The sequence below is a fragment of the Ylistrum balloti genome, unplaced genomic scaffold, assembly GCF_031769215.1.
Source record: "Ylistrum balloti isolate Yb309-2 unplaced genomic scaffold, AGI_CSIRO_Ybal_v1 Utg370578, whole genome shotgun sequence".
NCBI lineage: Eukaryota > Metazoa > Mollusca > Bivalvia > Pectinida > Pectinidae > Ylistrum > Ylistrum balloti.
In genome coordinates this window covers 465,090-489,243 of record NW_026782360.1, presented here as the reverse complement: position 1 = coordinate 489,243, position 24,154 = coordinate 465,090, and the positions used below count along the sequence as shown (strand labels likewise).

The 24,154-nt window shown below is 34.2% G+C and overlaps 1 protein-coding gene across 1 annotated transcript; it reads left to right on the top strand.

Annotated features, from left to right (window-relative positions):
• Nucleotides 1-897: 897 nt before the first annotated feature.
• Nucleotides 898-15,794, top strand: LOC132556554 (uncharacterized). Its single transcript, XM_060220965.1, has 19 exons — nucleotides 898-991; nucleotides 1,592-1,805; nucleotides 2,884-2,972; nucleotides 3,364-3,470; nucleotides 3,841-4,067; nucleotides 4,834-5,008; nucleotides 5,660-5,785; nucleotides 6,089-6,224; nucleotides 6,508-6,647; nucleotides 6,794-6,910; nucleotides 7,102-7,204; nucleotides 7,391-7,536; nucleotides 8,329-8,436; nucleotides 10,922-11,038; nucleotides 12,612-12,703; nucleotides 12,786-12,927; nucleotides 13,035-13,149; nucleotides 13,393-13,499; nucleotides 15,522-15,794. The coding sequence occupies exons 1-19, from the start codon at nucleotides 898-900 to the stop codon at nucleotides 15,792-15,794; spliced, it is 2,628 nt and encodes an 875-aa protein (XP_060076948.1).
• Nucleotides 15,795-24,154: the final 8,360 nt, after the last annotated feature.

The following is a 24,154-nucleotide window of genomic DNA, read 5'->3' as shown; positions in this document are numbered from 1 at the left end:
AGATATAGATGAGAAAGTGCACCGTAACCCCATAATTCAATAGACTTCATTATTTCCGAAACGGGATGATCTCAACGTAACGGTAAATGCATATGCGTATGTACCTGTGTCACGTGTAAATCAAAACTGGTGTCGAAAGAAATTTCAAAATATGGCTGGGGAGGTTATAAACTTTTAGTGAATTACATGTTTCATAAAGTTAACGTTACGGTATTAAAATGGATTTTAGTTTTCTCCTTTTATGGGTATGGATATACTTGTGTGGTCTGAAATTGGTTTACGGTGAATATTTATAAATGTCTTTAACTAGAACGTCTATAAACAAATACACGGTCTAAACTCAAGAACCAAACAAATCGGTGTAGCCATCGGAAGGTAAAGTCAATATATGAAGTTACCAGTCTAAATATATAATTGAAAGCACGCCGACTATCAATCTGAGTCATTTCTCTGCTTGTTTTGCTTGAATAACTGTGTGTCCATTTGAAGGGCTGGATTTACTTTGATTAAATAAAAAACATCTACTTGAATTTAGCGCGCAGAAGTTTGTCTAGGTATGACTGCTGTACGACACGGGACTCTCATAATGCATTTTAGGTGTAGGCCTCGTTAATTGAACGATCACACGATGACCTTTTGTATTGAACGAATATGTGTGTACTGTATGTCTGTTTATGATAATATTTACCTGAATAAGCTATCGTGCTAAATGTTTTTTAGGTTTAATGTCTTTGATGAAACTGGTCGCATCTTATTTATTTCATCAAAGGCTCATTTAATTTGAAATTGTTCTGCGTGCATGTTTCATAAACCACAAACATAATTAAATGGAATCTCATTTAAGATCCTGCTTATGTACAAATGTGTGTATATCAATATTTTGCTTAGGATCGTGACATGGAGAAGAATGAGGATGACGATCAGGACACAGACAAAGATATAAGTATCGGTAACAGCACTCTAGATCTAACAGAGCCTCTCACAACAGTTAGTAAGTATAGGAGTTGTTCATGAAATCTAATGAATTGTGATAAATCTACATTGTTTTATGCAACTGCACTTGCATCTTGTACTTTTATCCTTACCATACGGATGGGATGTGAAAAAAAACATATTTCCTATATGCAGTCACCATTACCTCGTTAAATATCTAAATTCGTATTTCATGATGAGAGATTTGAAGGGCTTGACTTATATACGTCCCTGCTTAAACATATTATTATGTTTGTGTTTGATTTCACATGATTTCATCTTATTTTCTAATTCAGGATTTTCTCTTAAAATTGTAAAAATCAACATTTAGTACATGTTGGTATTTTCTTGTTTTGATTACTGTGTTGTCAAGACTAATGTGAATATTCAGAAAAAGAGTTCTTTTTTTCCTTCTAATGTTAATTGCAAAATCTTGATCAGAATCTAATTCAGTTGAACAAAGTTTACCTGATGGATTTATATCGTTATTTGCAGTTGAAAGTCAATGAAGATTACAAGTATGGTCGTAGAATTGGCTCAGTATTACATTGATCTATGTTCGACTCCTGGGACTTGGTCACTGTCATTTCATCTTTGAAATATTTGATTATTTTTCCAGATGAGAATACCATGACTTGTGCCGTACACAACCCCAACATTTTGATAGGGATTAACTTGATAAATGGGGATGACCAAGAAAAGCGACCCACCCATCTTGGTGTGATCTTTGCTGAAAGGTCTATCCTGAACAGCTGTCTGGACCATCTGAGACCAATGTTAAGTGACCATCTTGATTTTCTGCCAAGTTGTTACACATTTTGTACCAAGCAAGGGTAAGAATTAGTTATATTTCCTTGTAAACACATCTACAGGACATATAGAATCACACTTAAAAATATGTTTATACAGGATTTACTGTGTTCCGTACCTGTGTTCGTTTGCTAGTTTTTTACATAATAGGCCAGTTATCCAGTGAAGAACTTGTTCATATAATGTTTTTGCAGATGTATTACCGGATAATGTAATGTACACACAGTACCCAGGAGCATTTTTCAATGGCTACACAGTCAGAAAGTGATTGTCATGTGATAATATGAGCAATGACATTATGTCATATATTGAAAATGGTGCAAGCTAATGGCTGCTTCTATTTGATATTGTTCCCCATTATTGTATTTTGTCTTTAAAACCTGTTAATATATATTTTTGGGTTATTTGATGAATAGGAATTTAAATTAGTTTTCATTTCATAATAGTTTTGATCTTGATTTTAGCAGTGTTATTAAGAATATACAGAGTGCCTACAACTGTTTATTTCAAAGAATATTAGTATGTACACAATAATTACAACTCTGGTTTATACACGGTAATTACAACTGTACATTATACAGAATAATTACAACTGCAGTTTATATCAAATAATTACAACTGTAGATTATATACAGCATAATTACAATTGTGGTATATACAGCATAGTCACACTTGTGGTTTGAATAGTATAATTACAACTGTAGATTATTCAGAATACATGTAATTACAACTGTGGTTTATACCGAATAATTGCAACTTACAGGAAACAGTTATACAGAGTTAATACAGATGTAGTCACAGACCCTGAGTGTTATTTTTCAGTACTGTGGGGTGCTTTTGTAACTCTATTTCTTTAAGATGTTGATCCTGGCACATGTGTGTTAGTAAGGAATATTCATAATGTTAAAAACAAAGTTGTATTTGATTATACATGTATCAGTCATATCATAGGTATCAAAAGTGAATGTTAAATGAAGCGATGCATGTGAAAGCATGACAAAGATAATTCATTGATTATTTCTGCATCAAATTTGATTTAGAAATATATCATGCTGATGTATGATAGTGGGAGTCTAAATTTTGATGTTTTACTTTTGATAGATGGACTATAGGCAAGACTTTAGAGAACTCTATAATGATAGGAAGTGTCATATCAGAGGAAGGAACTGTTTGTATACAGCCTAGCCATGGTAATAATCTGCCTACTTACCTGTATTCATCTTTATGCTGAAATTGATATAAGTTATATTTAGAGTTTACAAAATACCTTTTTTTTTTACTTTGTTTTTTCTACATAATTTCTGTCATACTGATAAGATAAAGATATGGACTGTTGAATCCAGTCAATAGTCTTCAATATTTCTTATGTTGTATTATTTACAAAACATTGATTTGACTGATAATGTTATCCTTAGTTCTTAGTTGCTTGTCTCAAAAATTAGGAAATGTTAGATAAAGTAATTGAATATACAAAGAATTATTATAACTGAAAGCCCATTGTTAAGGAATATTAGCACAAATTTGTCAGGTTTGTTTTCAAATTATGGTTTTACAGAATTCTGTTAATGTTTAAATTTGTAGACAAACCAAAAGTTGGAATTAAATCTAAAAATGGCGAAGCCCTTGGGTTTGTATTTGTGGAGTACACCTGTACTCTGGCATCAATTAGAGACATCATTAAAAAGCAGGTAGGTCATTACATGTAGTAGTAATATAATGTAACTAAGGAGATAAATCACAAACAGGTCAGATAACATAATCAAATTGTGTTGTGTTTGTTTAAAAATATTTATTTGATTTCAGTGGTGAATGAACAACTGAAATGTTTCTTGAATCTTAAACATGGCCTTTTTTCATGTCAAGTGGCCATGTTATTTATCACAAGTCTGTGTGTAATTAGCGATATAAAAGTAATGAAGAGTGTTTGGATAGTGACATTTATGCAATGTGATATATGTAAATACTGAGGCAGCATTGCCTTTTAACTTATTTACTTATTTATTACTCATATAACGTAACACCAAGCACATGTATTAGACTGTATTACTTTGATTGTAGCTGTTTTCCCGAGGTACTGGAGAGGACATTGGAAGTGGAGATGGGTTTGTTTTCCTTGATCCTAATGGCTGGCCTGTGTCTGATGGTCAGGAGTCAACACTGACAGTATTTGATGTTTTGCTAGGTAACTGTGTTCAAGTGCTCATCAACATGACTTCCAATCTAGATCTGATGATGTCAGAATCTCCAGAGTACAAACCACCATGTAAACGACCAAGATTACAAGGGTGAGGATTGTAGAGAAAGTTTGGTTCTTGGACAGCAAACTTAACACAAATTTATGAGATCTAAGTATCACTCTAGTTGTCCAGATGGAAGAAAGATAAGGTTTGGAATATGATGTTACAGAAATTCTGTTGTATTAGGTTTATGAAAGAAGGGGTATTGATGCAAGATAAAACTGAAATACATGTGCTAGGAGAAAATGTTGCTGGGTAGGTCCCTCCACACCAAATCTGACCAGGGTATGACATACTGGACAGTATCAGTGTCATCCAAAATGCATTTGGTTAACCCATGTTGAATGATTACTATGATATTTAGACTTATGATGTAAGGGGATGAACTAAAAAATGAGTTATGGAGAATGCAGATGAAATTACTAAGATTAATTTAGTGCAGAGGGTAACTTAAATATGTAGGCAAAGATTGTGTTTTGATATTTAAAACTAGATTATTTGAGTAAGATATTGTGATGTTACTGTCTAGATTACAAGGTAAGTAGACTTTATTCCCAAAAAGCAAACCAGCAAAAGAACATGTCATGATTTAATGTCTACTTCAGATCATTGGCATGAAGATATCATTGTCTGATTTTGATTTGTTGAAACCAGTCCAACTGAAAAACTCTCTGAAAAGGAACTGTCATATGAGATATGTTCATACACATATTATAACAATGAAATGTTGAAACTAAAAAAGGAGATATTGACATTTGAAGATGTATATTGTGCTCTATTACCTGGTATACTGAGATAATCCTATTTGTTATAGATCCTCTCCGTTATCTTTCCGCTCTGTCAAGGACATCTCACGATGTTTGGAGTCACCAGAGCCTTGGACACCAAGCTCCAAACAAATCCTGATCAGCTATGTTAGGGCTGAGGCAGCTCAGCATGCTGTGGAGCTAAAGAACCAGTTATCTGCCCTTGGCTGTAGTGTATATTTGGTAAGGTTGAATCTCATTTTTGAAATGATTTGCACTGTTTTTTGATGATAAAAGAGTATACTTTTCATCAAAGGTTAGCATGACAGACATTTAAAAACATTTTTTTTCACTGTATTTAGAATTATTATCAATCTACATGATAATTTAGGTAAATTAGATAATATATCTGATGGTATTTGATGTATTTAAAAAATGCATGATCAGGTATCCAATGATATTTAGGATGTTTTGTTATATCAGGAATCCAAGGGATTCAAGATTTGTTATATAAAGTTTTCAAGGAATTTGAAATGTGTTATGTCAAGTATAGCTGAAATCCAAGGGATTCATATGTATAACGTTCTTAAGGAGTTTATGATATATCAGGTATTCATATTGTTAGTATTTTTTGAAATGTTGTTGTGTAAAAAATATTCAATGTACTGTGCACAAAATGTATACAATATACATATCTTGCAAGGATCAGACTGCTTGCCTCATAGGCAGTGATGACAGTTTTTCTTTTCTTTTTTGTTTTTTGTTTTTCACAAATTGCTATATGTGGTACATCAAAGCAATCCGATATTAAGTTTTTATTGGAACCTCATTAGTGGTGGTTCTGCTATCAGTCAACTTTTAAACTTTTGACATTTTTTATTTTACCTTTTATAGGATGTTGATGAAATAAAATCTGGTGTTGATTGGCAAGACTCCCTGAACTATGCTGTCAGTAATTGTGAAATATTTGTGCCCTTGGTGACACCTGTCTACGGAGAAACACAATGGACTAACAGAGAGGTACAGTCTTCTATAGGAACAAGTCATTTTAATTATACAATGTGAAATCACCACACCAGCAGATGCTCATTTTGAGGAATAAAAGTAACATTTTTTAAAGTACGATGTAGGTAAATGGAATCCTCATTCAAATGTGCATACATTTATACATGAAATTCACAGAAATATACTGATGTAATAATTTTGAATTATCCAAAATTTAAGAAGAAAAAGACTCTGAAGAACAAAATATTGATACATGTACAACAATTCTATTTCATGTTTTATTTAACTGTAGTAAGTCTTTGATTAAAATCATGTCAGGTGAAGCTTGCTGATGTCTTAGGGAAGTTTATATTACCTGTAAACTTTCTGAAAGAATGGCCCCCTCGCTGTCTTGCTATCCAGTTTGCTACAACACAGTATATCGCTTGGAAAAGTCCCATGCAGATAGAAACAGGTGAGGAAGCATGTTATTCTGATTGGTGTCGTAGGAAAACAAAGTCCCATTGACTGAATTGACTGAATTGGTTGATTTCAAATGATCAGCTTTGAATGAATACGTGGCCATCTTTGTTTTGAGAGTTGTTTCAAGGTGAAGTGTGCATTTGTGTTAATTGTTGGATAGATAATTCTCTAATTCAGTCTGTAAATTTTCCATTGTGCTTGTATGTAAATGTTGTAAAATTAAGAAACAGGTAACATTTCTATTAAACAGAATGTTTATATATTCTCTTCTACAGAGATGGCTGAAGGCCTTGGAGAGTCTGTTCATGATTTCCGGAGGTGGGACAAAAAGTATGTTTTGTCAGTGGCATCAAAAGTGGCTGATAGAGTCAACCAAGGCTGGCAGTCATCCAGAGTTCCCTCCCTTGTGAAGAGGGTCAGTCCTGTTACTTTTTCTGTGTTCATTTCTGTAGGAATGGATTTTTTTTTCAATTTCCTTGAACGGATCTGACTTAAAGAAAAATATGTCCTTGATTGATAGATTTGATTATTTATTGTTTCATTTATCATATACAATTTCAGAAAACAATTGTGAAAAGCTGTGCCATGGTGAGCTGTTCAAACTCACAAGCCATAACAACCAATCGGGATGGTCTCCCCTTGATAGTCATTTGTCTCCATCCTCAACAGCAAGAAAAGGTGAGTCCAGTATACAAGCACTAGTGTTATTTTCAGCAGCAATGATAAAATCTTTTATGACACATAATTATATTTAACTTAGTAGTAGTTTATGTTAAAAAACCATTATATGTATGTATATCTTAAACTATTTTTTATATATACCTGTCATTAATGAAATGATGATGGTTTGGTTCTACTGTTGACTATAGGGAAGCAAGTTGAAGGATTGGTTACTGGATGAGGGATTTGAAGTCTGGCTCTCAACGCAACTAGATATAACATACCCTGACTCTTTACCATCAAGTCCTCCAGGTAAATCTTGTAAAGTTCCAGCATAAAACGTACTATGATTTTCATTTTAAAAATAAGAGTTTAGCTCAATTCCATCAAACATCTGAGGTTAAGGTGGGGTAAAGATATTTTATAAGTAAGAGGGAATCTGTAGTGGAGCAATATTCCTTTGAGATAATGTGGTTTTATTCCTCTTTGTGTATCTAGGGAGACTGTCTCAGTCCAGCCAGGTTAGTTTGTGTGAGGAAGAACAAAACAACAATGCTGTGTTCCAGGAGAAAGCTGACGATGCTGGTGTCATACTAGCTATCCTGTCAGAACAGTTTGGGGCATCACGGACATGTCAACAGCAGGTTAGTGATTACCTCCCCTGTTGTAGGCTTCCTCTGAGTTACTGGCTTTAGATACAATGCTTGGCTTATAAAATGCATAATCCTTAAGTGTATTAGATATGGATCCAATGTTTACTGCCTTCAGTATTGACCCATTTGCCTGAGACAGAGATGACCAATATATGAGCTGGCAAGGTAAACGTACATGTGTATGAGGTAAAAAAATAATCAGGTGTATAAGAGGTAAATTTAGATGTATACGAGATGAGTTTAATAGATGTTCAGTTTTTTTTGTTTGTTAAGAGATTTCTATAATGTAACAGCTAAAGTATACTTTGTGCCCACAGATAATGGAGTCACTCAAGGACTTTATCATAGCTCAAACACACTTAATATCACCCCCATGTAACATAACTCCCCATGGGGTCACATTGCAATGACATCAGGCTTACCAGTTTATTCAGCCCATACAAAGCTGAATATATTGGGCCAAGCTAGAGCAGTAGGTACTTATTTTGTACACTTTAGTTTGTTTTGTTAGGAAGCAGAACCTATAGCCTCTCTTGTTTCTACAGATTCTCAGCACTATGGCTGAAAGAAGCAAGGATTTTTAAGTTAGACAACAGGAAATAAAAACTTGTTGTGAAGTTGATCTAGAAGAGAGACAGATATCCCTGATGTCACATATGATCATACAGTGAGGATAACACGTACATTTCCTACACCCCATCTTCAGGGCAGTATAAGTGTTTCTATACCTTAACTAAGAAAGTTTCTCATTACCTGTAACATTGATGAATTTTGGTTTTCTAGGTGTATTATTGTGAACACAGGAAACGTCTGATTGCTCTGACGACAGTAGATAAACACACAGAGTTCCCACTGTGGGTGAACATGCTGATGGGAAAGGAACCATGGCTGGTATGTATCAGTGGAGACAGACAGTAGAGTAGTATGTGCCATACCTCCTGGATATTGGCAAAACCAAAATTTTGTTTCAAGGTGTAATGGCAATATTTTGTAAGTGTCTCTGCTCCCAGTGATTTTGAAACATATTGTGTAAGTACCTCTTCTTCTTGTTCAGGTTCAAGTTATAATTAATAAACGTTTGATCATACAGTGCAACTTCCCCAAACCAATCTTTTTCAAAAACAATTACCTCATGAAACTGAACAAAATGACCATGTACAGAATAAAGCCCTATTTATTATAGTAATAAAAACTTTCCCCAATACATATCCAAATACTGAACCTATATTGTGTCCGAAAATGATTGAAATTTACTAAAAATTAGTTCTGAAAAGTGTCCTTACCTGAAATATCGAGAACCAAATTCCTACCAGCGGCTAGTAAAATCACCACCTGCAGGGCTCTCGATATGCTAGATTTGGGGCCAATATTCGGGCCCATTCCCAATGTAAAATAGTATCCTTTTTTTCCCCAATTTAGACCTCAAACTTTCCCAATTCTAAGGAAAACGTCACTATCTTGCCCAATTCTAAGGGCCCCGGGTCCCAGTCCCAAAATGGGGTGTGAAAGCCCTGACCTGAGGCATAAGTTATAAGCTTTGCACCCTGGCACATATGCCTGTCACAGGTAGGCATTGTATGCAATACCTACCCTGATCAGAAGGATTAATATAGCCATGATGTAAAGTTATCTGCATTGACAAGTGGAAATCATATTGAACCAGTCCTTCACTTCACTGAATGTTAAATGTTCACAAATTCGAAAATAACCTGTTTTGTCAAAAATAGTCCTGTAATGTTGATACAATATGCAGTGTGTGGTCTCTTTCGCATTTCACAAGAAAAATGTCAGGTACAGCTGAGTGTAGACTGAGGAATATTTGGCAGATTGAGGGGCTAAGCTGTAGTGTCTGAAACTAACTTACTGAATATCATTAGTTTTTCAGATTTTCAGTTTAAAGCAGGGTCAGTGCACTCATGTATTTCTGAAAAGCTTTTTGCTATTAAGTATGAGTTAAATGGATGGTATCTTATTTTCAGTTTGCTGTTTTATGCTTGACAGGAAATTCCAAACCTGTGAACTTTACATATATCAGTTCCAACATCCAGTACATGTGCATTCTTGTATCATGGAATAGTCCCAGATCAACTGAGCCCTTTTGACAAGTTACACAAAAGCAACCTTTGTGGAAAGCTTAATACATATATGCTTGTCATATAAAACCATATTTTTACTGTGAAAATAAAATTGTTTATGATATTTCTTGATACTAAAAAGTCTCTTTTCTTGAAATACTACTTCGTTTGGAATCTATTATATTTGTTATTTATAATATTGAAATTGATTTGGACTTTGAAATCAAAGTGAAAATATTGATAAACATGTTGTGCATGCAAACGCCGCCCCCCCCCCCCCCCCCCCCCCCCCCCCCCCCCCTTGATTAAAGTTAAAATCTCTTAAGATAATCACCAATCACTGTTATTGGTCTCAGGAAATTCAGTGTGCTGTTTTGTTGTGCACATTCACAATAAGAAACAACATCCAATGAAAAAATGTTGTTACAGATGTTTATGTACAATGTAGATGGGAAAAAAGGAGACTTCAAAATTATTTTGTCTCCAGCAATTTCGAGACAACAAGTTTCAACTGTATTTGTAAATAAGTCAAACTATTTTCAACTATTAAAACTTTAAACTTTACTTATTTTACAATAATTGCAAAACAAGTTATTTCAACTAATACTAATCTTGTTGGCCCGGATGTAAGCACGCGAGGGGTCTTATTGTGGGAGGAAACCGGAGTACCCGGGGAAAACCCACATGGTTGGACAGGTGACCCTAACCTTTTCACGTCCGTTCCAGGAGTCAAACCCCGAACGGCTAGGTGAAAGGCGAGTGCGTTACCTCTGCGCCAACTGACCACCCTCTATTTTTGTGGTGAATACCTTTTACACATCACTAAAGGAAAATGATAGTTTTCAGTAATTTGATATGATACCGTCACATAGTACCCATTAGATGTAATTGAGATGCAGTGATTGACTTAAGTTCTTGTTGTTAAAAATGTAATATTTCATTCAATGTGAAATCATAATCATTGTAAAGAACATGATGAACTGAATGTTATACCTGTGTCTATTATATAGAGATTTGTAAAACTCATCAAGAATATGTCTGAAATTGGTGCATTTGTTCTTTTTCAAAATCCCATACAAAATGTATACTCAGTATTACATGATAAAATGTTTATTATGCTACATGTATTAGTATAGAATTATAAAGACTAGGAACCTGGGGTTCAGTATTTGTTGTTGTCGTTTATACTTGTGATGTAGACGACCAAATTGGTGCTTTGCTTAATATGGTTAAATGATTTAGTTTATAACATGTTTCAATTTATACAGTGTTTACTGGCAGTTTCTCTTATCATTCTATAGAATATTCAGCACGACAACTTCCACATGGATATACTGAAGAGAATCAAGAGTTGTCTGGACCCTAATGGAAACCAAGATAAGACTAACAGGAATCAAGACACTAAGATGTCACAAAGGGTATGATTTATTACGTGTTTAAACCACTTACAAGGAACACAAGGATATAACTTGCTTGCAGTGTTTTGGGAAAAGTTTGAATGAAAAATGATTTAATGACTGTTATCCTCTGTAAACAAGTTGGCATCATGTCTTGTACAAGTTCACATCTCAACCTTTTGTGGTTAAGATTAATTGTCACTAGCAGAAGGTATTTGGCATCCTTCCTCTGCCCACTTGATGAATGATCAAATTGTCCTGAAACTTTATACACTTACTTATAGCCATCATTTCGCATCTCAACTTCCTAGGTTCAAAACTAATGTTACTAGAAATAGATATTTGCCTTCCTTGATCTACTGGCTTCATATTGTCTCCCCATCAAATGAAGGGAGACCTATTGTCTTTGTCTCAGGTCTTCTGAATCTAGTTCTTTTACTAATTCTTATCCAGGTCTTAACTTCCAAACAATTGAAAATTTCGTACTGAAAATTGCTGTACATTTTTATCATCCACCGAGGAAATGCAGTGCTTTTGAAGTGCCAAGCTTTGTGATTGGATCTTTGGGACCTTGACCTCAAGGTCAAAGGTCGAATAAGTGTGAATTTGATCTGTAATTAGATAAAGAAAAACAGTAAATTTTCTGTTCTTTCTCACCCAATCATCTACAAAAGCAGTGAGAAACTTTATACACTTATTGACAGCCGTTATCTCCTGTTGGGGATGGTGTCTCAATCTTCTTGGGTATGACTGAGGTCACTGTTTATTGTTAATTCAAATAGATATTTGACATCTTCACTGTACCAGCTACATTGATTACCTGATTGAAACATCATACACTTACTTAGACGTGAAGCCATTATCTTTTGTAAGAATTGGCGTCTCATGCTTCTAGAATCAAAATTTAGGTTACTGCTACTTAAAGTAGATATGCAACATTCTTACTCTAGAAACTTTATTTAGAAATTATCTGATTATCACAGCCATCATCTATTGCTCATGTTTGCATGTCAACCTTTGGAGGCTCACAGATTTGCGCAATGTTTGATAAAAATATAGAATGTGATTTTAACTTATTCCTTTCTACTTATTTATTTGCTAAAAATGCCATGCATGCTATTGGCCTTCACTTATAAATTCAGACCAGTAGAGTTCCCAACCAATGTTATTTCATCATTCTGTGATAAGCTTAACCCCAGACTTTCAGTAAGTTATATATCACCCCTAGGGTTAATGTAGGATAAATGTTATTGAACAATATATCTATTCATTCAGAGTTGGGTATGAGGGTTCTATCAAAGGGTGTCTATCAAAATGTTTTACATTATTTATAGCTAGTTCCTGGGACAAGGGCATTTGTATTGTCTATGATGCCTTGTTATCTTAGGTAAACCATGATACTAAGTATGTTGAATGAAATGCTATATTCTATTTTCAAAGTGTTAATTCTTCAATGCTGAAACTCTCGAAAGAAAAATTCACAAGAATCAGTAAAATTGATATTACTAGCTTGTTACACTTTAGTAGTCAAAACAAGAAAAATACTTAAGATTGTAATATGTATTTTGTTTCATTTTCTTGGTTTTTAAAACAGGTACACTCCTTAGAAGCAAGTATCCACAGCCGGTTCTGTGTGTGCTTGATGTCAGGAGATATATCAGATTCTGGAACAGCTCAGGTGTATAGGTAGGTTTTCTGTTATCAAGATTTGATTTTAACAGATATTTTTCTGTGATTCTCAGAGTAAACCTTTATTTCTTCTTTAAAGGTCGGTGTTATCACAGCTGGCATGTTTGGATGATGTTACTATAGTAACCTGCAGTAACTCTAATGCTGTCAATGGTTACCGAACCAGAGTTGGTGAACTTCACAAAGAATACAATGTTCTCACGGTTTCTCCTAAGAAACAGGTATGTATAGATAACTGAGCTCAGTATAGATGTTCTTTTTACAAGATTTTATTCAGAAAAAAGTTCAATTTCAGACACAACACATAATTATGGAATTTTTTTCACAGGAAAACCTCAAGCATGTGAATAAAGAGAAGGAGACAACCATTTATTGTGGAGCAACAGAGCAGGAACGAGACTCTGCGGTGGCTGGGCTGTGTGACGTGTGTGTACTAGTTTATGGTAGGCATTTCTGATATAAACATATAGAATGGGTTCTTTATAAACAGAACTCTCTAGAAATCAAATAGTTTTGCCTATTTGGTTAGAGATCTGGATTACAGTGTTTTCTAGGAAAAGGAAGGTTTATCTTGAACTTGTTATTTTGCCAGACGTGACAATTTATATTGATTGTTATTAAATAGCCTGAATGGTTGTTGTAGAATTGTATCTGCCATTTGATTTGATGTCCTGTATTTGTTCAAGGTGATATGTCCATGGAACAGTTGATCCGAGAGTTCTTATGGAATGACCGAACAGTGGTCCCTGTCCTCTGTCCAGAACTGTCTAGTTCACTCACCAGGATATACCAGGTTAGAAAGTCTGCTTCTCCTTGACTGTATAATCCATTATATTGAAGAGGTGTGGTTCTGTATAATATACATTATAATTAACTTGGCATCATCATTTCACTTCATATCTGTATAACATTTACAATCATTTATCTCATTGATTTTATTTCTTTATAAAGGTTCAGTATAAGTCATGATAAATCACCATTACTATTAAACCCTGTTAAAAAAAGTACGACTTTATCTGGAATAAAACCAAAGTCAGATATACGTGTGTTTGGACACAACTGGCAACATTCTGAAGATTTGTTGGTACTCTTAATGAGTCCTGAAAAGTTAACAAGAGGTTGTTGAGTACTGTGTGGTAAACAAGAGGTTGTTGAGTACTGTGTGGTAAACAAGAGGTTGTTTAGCACTGTGTGGTAAACAAGAGGTTGTCTAGTACTGTGTGGTAAACAAGAGGTCGAGTACTGTGTGGTAAACAAGAGATTATCGAGTACTGTGTGATAAACAAGAGGTTGTCGAGTACTGTGTGGTAAACAAGAGGTTGTCGAGTACTGTGTGGTAAACAAGAGGTTGTCGAGTACTGTGTGGTAAACAGGTTGTTGAGTACTGTGTGGTAAACAAGAGGTTGTTTAGTACTGTGTGGTAAACATGAGGTTGTCGAGTACTGTGTGGTAAACAAGAGGTTGTCGAGTACTCTGTGGTAAACAAGAGGTTGTTTAGTACTGTGTGGTAAACAAGAGGTTGTCGAGTACTGTATGGTAAACAAGAGGTTGTCGAGTACTGTGTGGTAAACAGATTGTCAAGTACTCTGTGGTAAACAAGAGGTTGTTGAGTACTGTGTGGTAAACAAGAGGTTGTTTAGTACTGTGTGGTAAACAAGAGGTTGTCGAATACTGTGTGGTAAACAGGTTGTCGAGTACTGTGTGGTAAACAAGAGGTTGTTTAGTACTGTGTGGTAAACAAGAGGTTGTCGAGTACTGTGTGGTATAAAAGAGGTTGTTGAGTACTGTGTGGTAAACAAGATGTTGTTGAATGCTGTGGGGTACATTGTGGGGTAGTTTTTTAGGAGGGCTGTTCTAATGCTATCCTTAAGCATATTCACTCTTCGTTCAACAACAAAAATTTCCACATATTATTGTAGACGTAGTCCAATCAACAGAACATAGTAGAGCTTTCATACCATCACTTGGCTAAAAATCTCATCTAAAACCTGACCTCAAACCAGGTTCAAAACCTCATCTAAAACCTGATTCCAAACCTGGTTCAAAACACATCCAAAACCTGGCCCCCAAACTTGGCATAAAACCTTATCCAAAACCTGGCCCCCAAACTTGGCATAAAACCTTATCCAAAACCTGGCCACAAGCTTGGCTTAAAACCTCATCCAAAACCTTGCCCCAATCTTGACTTAAAACCTCATCCAAAACCTGGCCCCAAACTTGACTCAAAACCTCATCTAAAACCTGGCCAAAAACTTGACTTAAAACCTCATCCAAACCTGGCCCCAATTTTGGCTTAAAACCTCATCTAAAACCTGGCCCCAAACCTGGTTTAAAACCTCATGCGAAACCTGGCCCCAATCCTGGCTTAAAACCTTGTCCTAAACCTGGCCCCAGACCTGGCTTAAAACTCCATTACATCTAAAACCTGGCCCCAAACCTGGCCCCAAACCTGGCTCAGAAACCTCATCCAAAACCTGGCCCCAAACCTGGTTCAAAATCTCATCTAAAACCTGGCCCCAAACCTGGCTTAAAACCTTATCCAAAACCTGGCCCCCAAACCTGGTTCAAAACCTCATCTTAAACCTGGCCCCAAACTTGACTAAAAAGTTCCCCCTATTACTTTCTAATTAATGTGATAGCAACATGGGTACTGCACTGTTCTTGTAGTATAATCATGTTAAATAGTATAATGCCTGAGAATGTGATATTTTGTAGACCCAACAAATGTTATTAGTTTGAAAGCAAACATAACATCATGATTAGGTATCACAAATTTTGTTTTAAACCTAGTATATAATTTGTGTTCCATTACCAGGTACCTCCAGGGTTAAACCCTAAAGACTGGGCAGTTTTAAGTGACCAGTCTGTTACAGCTGACAGAATTGGACCAGTGATCAAGACTATCACAGAAACATTGCTGACTCTGAATTCTAATCCATACCAAATCAGTACCCTGAGGAAATCCAGTCCATTTAAATCTCCAAAAGGAAAAGTGATATCACCAAAATGTCTCAAAGCCTTTTACCCACAAGGTCAAAAGGTCGGTCAGAAAGTCACTCTTTCCAGCCAACCAACTGTGATTTTATAACAAACCTTTTAAGGAAAACTGAACAAAAAGTATAATTTCTGAAGAAGAAATTAAATTTGGTAGCAATACATATGCATGCCAATAGGTTAAGGATAATTTTTTATTCAAATTGCACTTTGTCCATGGTTGGGGATCTTTCTATCTGTCTGTCCTTACAATTATGTTATCACTATTTCTATAGAAGCACTATTTGGATCATTTACAAATTTCATCCATATAGGTAAGTCGCCCTGGATCACTGCAGACCTGTGCTTGTTATTTCCATACCATTTCCTTAATACTACCTTAAAATTTGTGTCAACTGCTTGCTCAAAAAGAAAAAAAAATGCACATTTAGTTAAAAATTTTATGGATCATAGCTTTCACAAAATTATTAAATTTGTAAAATCCTTTTATAAGGAATGTGTCTTTCAGTATTTAGATTATATCTGATATCAAGTTTTTAAAATGTCATATTTTATTGTAATTAAAAGGTTTCAACAAAGTGTGCATTTATATGTAAAATTTATGGAACAATAACTCAATTCCACTACCCTGTCAGCTGCGTGTCACATCCCTTAGGGTTATTTTTGATGCGACACTGTAGGCAGGGCACAATAAGGGAATATATCAATTTACTTAAAATCTTTTTTTAATAAGAATGACATGATTTTGTCTAAATTTGGTCTGAAGTATCCTGATATAAACAGTGGGTCTGACCCCCCTGGGGGACAAGGTGGCAGGGCCATATATGGGAATAGAAATAAATCTCTCAAATACTTTCCCTTTAGTTTGGATAAAGCAATTTCAGCAAGCCAAACCATGTGAATGCCACAGGCCCTATGACCTCTTGTTAAATGTTTTTTTTTTTTTTTTTTTAAATTGATATGTTTTGCGTCCAAGTGGGATTCTTTACATTTAATGCTGTCTGGAAGCAGCTCTCACGGTGTCACTTGTATTTTAAAGAGCCCTATAAAATACATGTTACTCCATCATCATGAAGACTTAGAACTTAATAAAAAGCAGATTAAACGATCAGTGTCTTCAGAATTTGTCACAATTAATAATGATTTCCCAATTTAAAGTTTAAAAAGGCTGTCAGTTTGAAAAATTGAAGCCAACAAGGCTGTCAGTTTTAAAACCAACTCCCACTTGTATGGAAGTAGAAGATATCCATATTGTATTGTCAGTGAAAATTAAAAAGATTCTTATTAACTTCAAGAAAGGAAATCAATTTTTGTAACAAAATTATGTTCGTTGTATTCTTGTGCGATATGATTTATATATTTTTTCTCAAATCAATTTATTTATTCACATAGTTATTTATTTTTCCCATGTTCAAGATCACATGTGTCAGATTTGTTTAAGCCTTAAAACAGTTCTTCTGTATAAGAAAAAGGTCTAACATCATAGTATTTAGCTGGAAAGTTCCCAGGATGAAGCCTTAAAAAGTTTGTGACAAGAAATGACTTGACTCACATTTAAGGTCACAGAGGTCAATTTTTTTAAAACCTTCAGACACCTAACTTCTGATTTAGTAAAAGGTCAGGAATCACAATATTTGGTTGAAAGGCACTAGAGCTGAATGCCAACAATATTTAGGGAAAGAAAAAAAATACTTTGGGGACTAACATTCGAGATCACAGGGATCCAATTTGTTAATACCTTCAAACAATTTCTTTCTAATTAAGCAAAGGACCTAGAATCATAATATTTGGCTGGTTGCAATATATGTTCTTAGGATGAAGCTCAACAAAGTTCAACAGAGTGAAATTTGTTAAACAATCCAAACAACTTCTTCTAATGAACCAAGATGCCCAGAATCTTGTTATTTGGTTTTTAGCTTCCTTATGGGAAGCCAATCAAAGTTTTGGAAAAGAAATAACCCTTAACAATATTCAAGGTCACAGACAATTTGTTGGAACCTTCCAAGGGCTTCTTCTTATAAACCAAATCTGTGAATGTCTATGACGTTAAATGTTAATGTATTTGTGAAAAGGTTTCAATGCCAGGTAAGCAATGCAGACCCATTGGACCTCATGTTTTCCTTGTAGGATTGTTATTGCTATTTGTTAGAAAATATTGGATGAAACATTCAAAACTTTCTTGCAGTTGTTGAATGGTATTACTGTTTATTTCAATCATTGTAAACATGAAGCACTAATGATGAAGAGCAGAAAGTAAAACATCAAACTGACATACAGATGTAATACAGGTGTAAGGTTGAACATTCCTGGATCTCTTGTTCATCACTTTTATGTGTTTAATGATCATGTCCAGAAATGGAGACAATAAAAAACATATTCTCATTCCTCATCATTTATTGTTTATATACATTGTACATCAGTAGAATATGCACATGGAGTAACTTTCCTTCAGACTCGCCAAGTCCCCACATTATCTAGTAAATGTCCTTAAAACAAGTCTGGTTTTACCACTCCATTGTGTGCCTTACACTTTCTTAAGTCTCTCATAAAGTTTTCTTGTATCAAAAGATGGTTAAAGGGAAGTGCTTGTGTATAACGCATATTGATTGGATGATACAACATCTATTTATTGCTATTTGTTACATATAATTGTAAATTTATAACCAGTTGCCTGGTTACGTTATAAATTGTACAACCATTACATGTATTTACTTGTTTATCACACTCTCTGGTAACGCTTCACAGAGGTGTAGTGTCATCGTGTAATTAATATCCCTTGCAGTCCCTTGTCTCTTCATGAAGTTTACAACCAGTATATGTACTTTACCATATTGAACCATTAATTCTTTTGAGAGTTATGGCCCTTAGTTGATAATGAATCTTGATGATTTAAACAAATGGGTTTGTGCCATCAATATTACTGATCCCTTGTATAATAAAAGCCTGTTCGATACACCATGTAGCAACAAAATTGGTGGTGTTAAAAATGTTCTGCCTACCCAACTATCACTGAAAGATTTACAACACTTAGTTCTAACCATATAAACAAATCATAGTTTTGTTACATTGTGTTAAAACCTGCCATGTTTTAATTCATTCAAATAGAGGCCTAGGTCAGAATATTCATACGTACTTGACATTCTTCTGAAATTATCAGATATATAGGATATAGACATCAAATGAATTATAGGACAATAACACCTCCTCCTCTACATTTTGACATTTTTTACCAAAACATTTGAATTTCTCTTAGACACCTGGTAGGTTTTCTGAATTAAGGCATTAGGATTTACTTTAGGTAAGTCCTAGAAGGACAAAATGGCTACGTAATGGGGTTTATTGGCCTCTATTGTACTAATTCTCAATTTGTATTGACAGGCTCTCTTCATGGGTACATCATTTGTATAATCTGTGAGAATTACCTGCAAACAAAGAGTAAGATTTCTGTACAATATTGAAATGGGATGGTTATTGGGAACAATAAGTATGATACGGAGGTTATGAGAATACTTTACAACAGTTCAAGATGTTATCCAAACTTTTTACTGATATAAATACTGACAATTTTAACAAGTTGGTTGTATATTGTTCACTCTATTCTTGTACTGACAGGTGCTCCAGTATATTATTTTGTTGAAGTTTCTTGTTTTCTTATCTAAAACTTATATTTTCTTTCAATATACCTTGTTTGGAGTTTATCAATGTGTTTCTACATTGTCTGTAGTGTGATTCTGAAAGCCATAAGGATGTTATCTCTTTTTTTTATGTCTTACTCTACTTTTGATATATCATTTGTTAAATGTTATTTTATCTATCTGGCTGGAGAGAAGTATTTTCACTTTCAGTGATTGTTTGATTGTTAAGTTTTTTGGATCATGTATTGTTCTGATCAATTTGCTATTCTTTGTCAAAATGACTTTTTAAACTGTTATAAAAAATGCTGTATCGTAAAGCTTCATATCATCTACTAAATGCATTATGTGTAGAACTTTTTTTATTAACTTTCATGACACTATATGTATATAATCTATATTTTCTCATACTTTATATATACAAGTGGGCTTGTTAATTAAAGTGCAATCTTAAATGTTTGCTTTATGGACACTTTGTGATCATGTACTGTAAAGGGAGACTACTCTGTCAGTCCCACCTTTACTTTCTGAAAAAATTTATCTCCCTGTAATATATATGGATCATTGTAAAACTTCCCACAAGTGTTGGAGTTGACCATTCCTTGAAATCATATGATAAAACACTACATCCAAAATTGACATTACTATTTTAGAAATAGATGTACATGTAAATACTTTGTTGCTATATCCACAGACTTAGATATACCCGGTATATTGCTTATGTACAACAGTACTTATTTATCCTATCATATACCTCCTAATTGTGATATATATGTAGCAACTTGTCAATTTTTGTCAAATCTTTTTTAATCAATGACTTACATTAAACTTCTCTACATTAAATTTCATTTTCAAAATACCTTAATGTTTTTTTTATATCTTATAATTATTAATAATTTTGTATATATGGGTTGTCTCATTAGGAAATGATTTCTGTTGCATCCTACCTATTTTCATTAAGGATGAGATATCCCAGTGTCTGAAGAGGGTTCTGTTTTAAAAGTACATCAGCTAGACACTTATACAGAATTAACATATATAAGGTAAAATATCTGTTGACAAGGGCATGTCACATCTTTGGGTAGGGGATGGAAAATGGCATGTTTGGTATTTTTGGGTAGGGGATGGAAAATTGCGTTGTTTTGTATTATTTTGTTACATTAAAACTGTGTTTATTTATTACAGACTACATATATACATCATTTTATTTATATGTAATGGTATAGGGTTTTATTTTTGCTATTTTTATAACCTGTGAAGTATTGCCCTGTCACAAAGGGGCATACTACAATAAGAATATGTATGAAGTTGGTTTGTGTGTTAGTTTGTTGGGTTTATCACCTCGGTAAACATTTCAACCCAACTTCTCCTAAACAACTAAATGTCTAGGGATACCATGAGCTGCCTTGCCTTAACTTGCTTTTCTTCTCACCCACTTAATTTGTATGATGTACTTTTCAAAGTTACCAATCCATTTTCAAATATACATAATTGTGTTCAACCAATTATGATATTATGACTGTTTTTGTTGATTTAGATAAGAAGGGAAAATTCCACGTTTTCCTTTTAAGCCAGTTTCATGCCAATAATTTCTTACATCAAGTTTTATACCATCATATAAGCTATCAATGTAGCTTATTTTCTGCAATGAATTTGATACTGTCTTCAATCTACAGTTATCAGGGCTAATCTCTATGTAAAAAAATTTCCTACATCAAGTTAATAACATCATATTGACTGTTCTATGGCTTCATGATGTAGCAAATTTCCTACCCTGGATTTGATACTCTCTTCAATCTATGCAGTATTCTAGGCTTCTCAATGTACAAGATTCCCTACATGAGGAAGCCTTGAATAGTCTATGTTACCAAGAATAGTCTATTTGACCTTGAATATTTTATGTGACCTAGTCTATGTGACCTTGAATAGTCCATGTGACCTTGAATGGTCACCTTGAATGGTCTATGTGTTGGTATTTAACCTGTTGTTGGAAATTTCTTACTTTTAGAAGCCAAGAAGTGGTGATATGATAATTCTAAACCTAATGTTGGAAATTTCATTGAAGTGGTACAAAGTTGAAATGAAAACTTTTTCCTCAAAAACATACACAAAATTACATAGAGTTAGCTTAAAATGGAAGATGGAATTCTCCTTTCTTATATGGAATTGTGTTATATATAATTGTACAAAGATATTTTCAATAAGAATTATGCTAGCCATATCACTTACTACACTTCTGTGCTCCGTTTAAATACTCTAAATATGCCTCTAAATTATCTACTAAGATGTCAACATAGCTATTCTAATATCAATAGAATGTTTGATGTTTTGATTAAAAGCTTATACAAACACAGATGTATGATTTCTATTAAGGAGACAAAACTTTTAAAATTCCCAACAAGTGTACAGGTGTCAGCAGGAGCACACCTGTAGATATCTTTATAATAAGGTGTTGAGAAGTGTTCATAACATAAAGCTGATGAGATTTTAGATCAGGAAAGCAGAACTGTGTTACTGGTATTAAATCACACACTGAAATTAGATTGACTTTTGTGAACCTTCAGTCTCAAGGTTACTGTATTGTGATGATTAGGGAAGTGAATTGTGTCAAGTTGTCAACACGGACTACAAGATAATTTCTTACTATGACACTTCAAGTCGTAAAAAATGTGTTTTGTAAGACAGGATAACTTTTTGCTAAAAGTCATTAACATCCCAGTTATTTACAGGTTTACATTATTCTCAAAAAAGACCACAATCAGAATATCATGCTGTGTTTGTTGTCAGCTGACACCTGACATATATCCCAGGAGATTGACACTGTTGTCAGAAGCTATTTGGTTTATTGACTCAATTCAGCTGTTTCTGCACAGTCCCAGTAAACAGGATATTTATAGACTGTATCAGAAGTTAAGTGAAACAAAATTTCAGTATTTATATGAAATAATAATTATCTCTTTTTTTTATCACTGTACGATCCATGCGAAAAGTAATATCCGATTCGATAGTTTTTTTTCACACATTGTTAAATTAAGAAATAAGGTATAAAAAGGCACATATATTTACTTGCTTGTGTATAACCAATTTTTTTTCCAACACAAGAACTTTTTATCTAGTATCTTAATGCCTGTTTGAGTCATGATATGGTTTTGCTCATCATGAATTTTATTGCCTTCTGTCCTGTCCCTTTCTGACAAAACAAAATTCTACATCCATATTATATTAAGGTGGTAATTACAAAGGTTGAAGGGTCAGAGGTCACATTTGATTATTTCTGCAATAAAAAGGTTTTGCACAATATATTTGATATATTGACACTATAGTATCACAACACCATGTTTTACATTTGATCAAACAGTTTTGGTCATTTGCATAGGTTAATGAGTCAAAGGTCATATTTGACACTTCTGCTATTAAATGCATAGATTCCAGTTTTTCATACCAACATTTCTTTCCTTGCATAGTTACTGCCCCTTTTTTAAGCCCATCACTTTATGATCCAGTATGGCTTTCTTGATATATTGATTTGACAATTTTGAGAACATTTATTGTGATTTTTTTTCATGACATATACTGAAATTTTTTTTCAGTCATATAGACAACTTTGAAATATAGTATGTTTTATCATCAAATTGTATAGCCATGCATTCTGTTGTCTTTGTGGTGTCAGATTTTGAGAACTTACTGCCCTTGGTTCTATTAGCTTTTTGATCTTGAGATTCCCTGAATCAGTTTACTTGTGTTTGGAATATGTAAGTTTGATTATAATGATATGAAATTATGGTTTCGTATTGGTAAGAGTAACATTTTATTGATTTCAGCACAATAATGTGTTTTTTCCTTGGAATATAAAGGGCACCATGTGATGTTCTTGTTTTACTATCATTAACATCTCTACATTAACTAAAATTTTCTTTTGAAGCATGTGTGAAATACATGTACCTCCAGAAGTGAAATCCAAGTTAACTGTTTAAAAGGTGATATTGAAGTCTATCCCTTTAAGGCCATTACAACCTTATTTTATAATGGAATATTACTTTTCTATATTACGCCTATTCTTGTACAGATACCTATTAAATTGATGTATTTTTAATAAATCAAAGCTTGGTTGTAATATGTTTCATTTTGTAAGGTCATCTGTCCAGAAGGGTAAGGATGACCTATAGCCACCTGTTTTATTTTTCGTCGCGGTGCACAAACTTCGGTGTTCTTCTAGCATGCTGCAATGAAGGGCTAGATGGTTTGTTCATGTTATTGACTTCGACCGACTTTAAAGGTCACAGGGGTGAAATATGTTGAAATATCTAAATGAATTATTCTCAAGAACCAGAAGTCCTAGTTAGCTTATATAAGGCCATTAGTATGCTGGGATGAAGGGCTCCCAAGTTTGTTAATATGAATGACCTTGACCCACTTTTAAGGTCACATGTGTCAAATATGTTATAATATTTAAACGACTTCTCAATAACCAAAAGGCCCAAGGTGCTGATATTGATTCACTTACATGCTAGGATGCAAGACTACCAAGTTTTGTTCATATCAACGACCTTGACCCACTTTCTAGGTCACAAGGGATCAAATATTTTAACGACGTTTCAATAACCAGAAGGTCCATGGTGCTGATATTGGGTCTGTAGCATGCTGGGATTAAGGCCACCAAATTTGTGCTTATAGTTCAAGGTCACAAGTGTGAAATATTTTTTAAAATCTCTTCATTAACGAGAATGCCCAAGGTGTTGATATTAGCCCAGTAACATCCTGGAATGAAGGACTACCAAGTAATTAATAATGAATGGCCATTTCCAAGGTCACAAGTGACAAG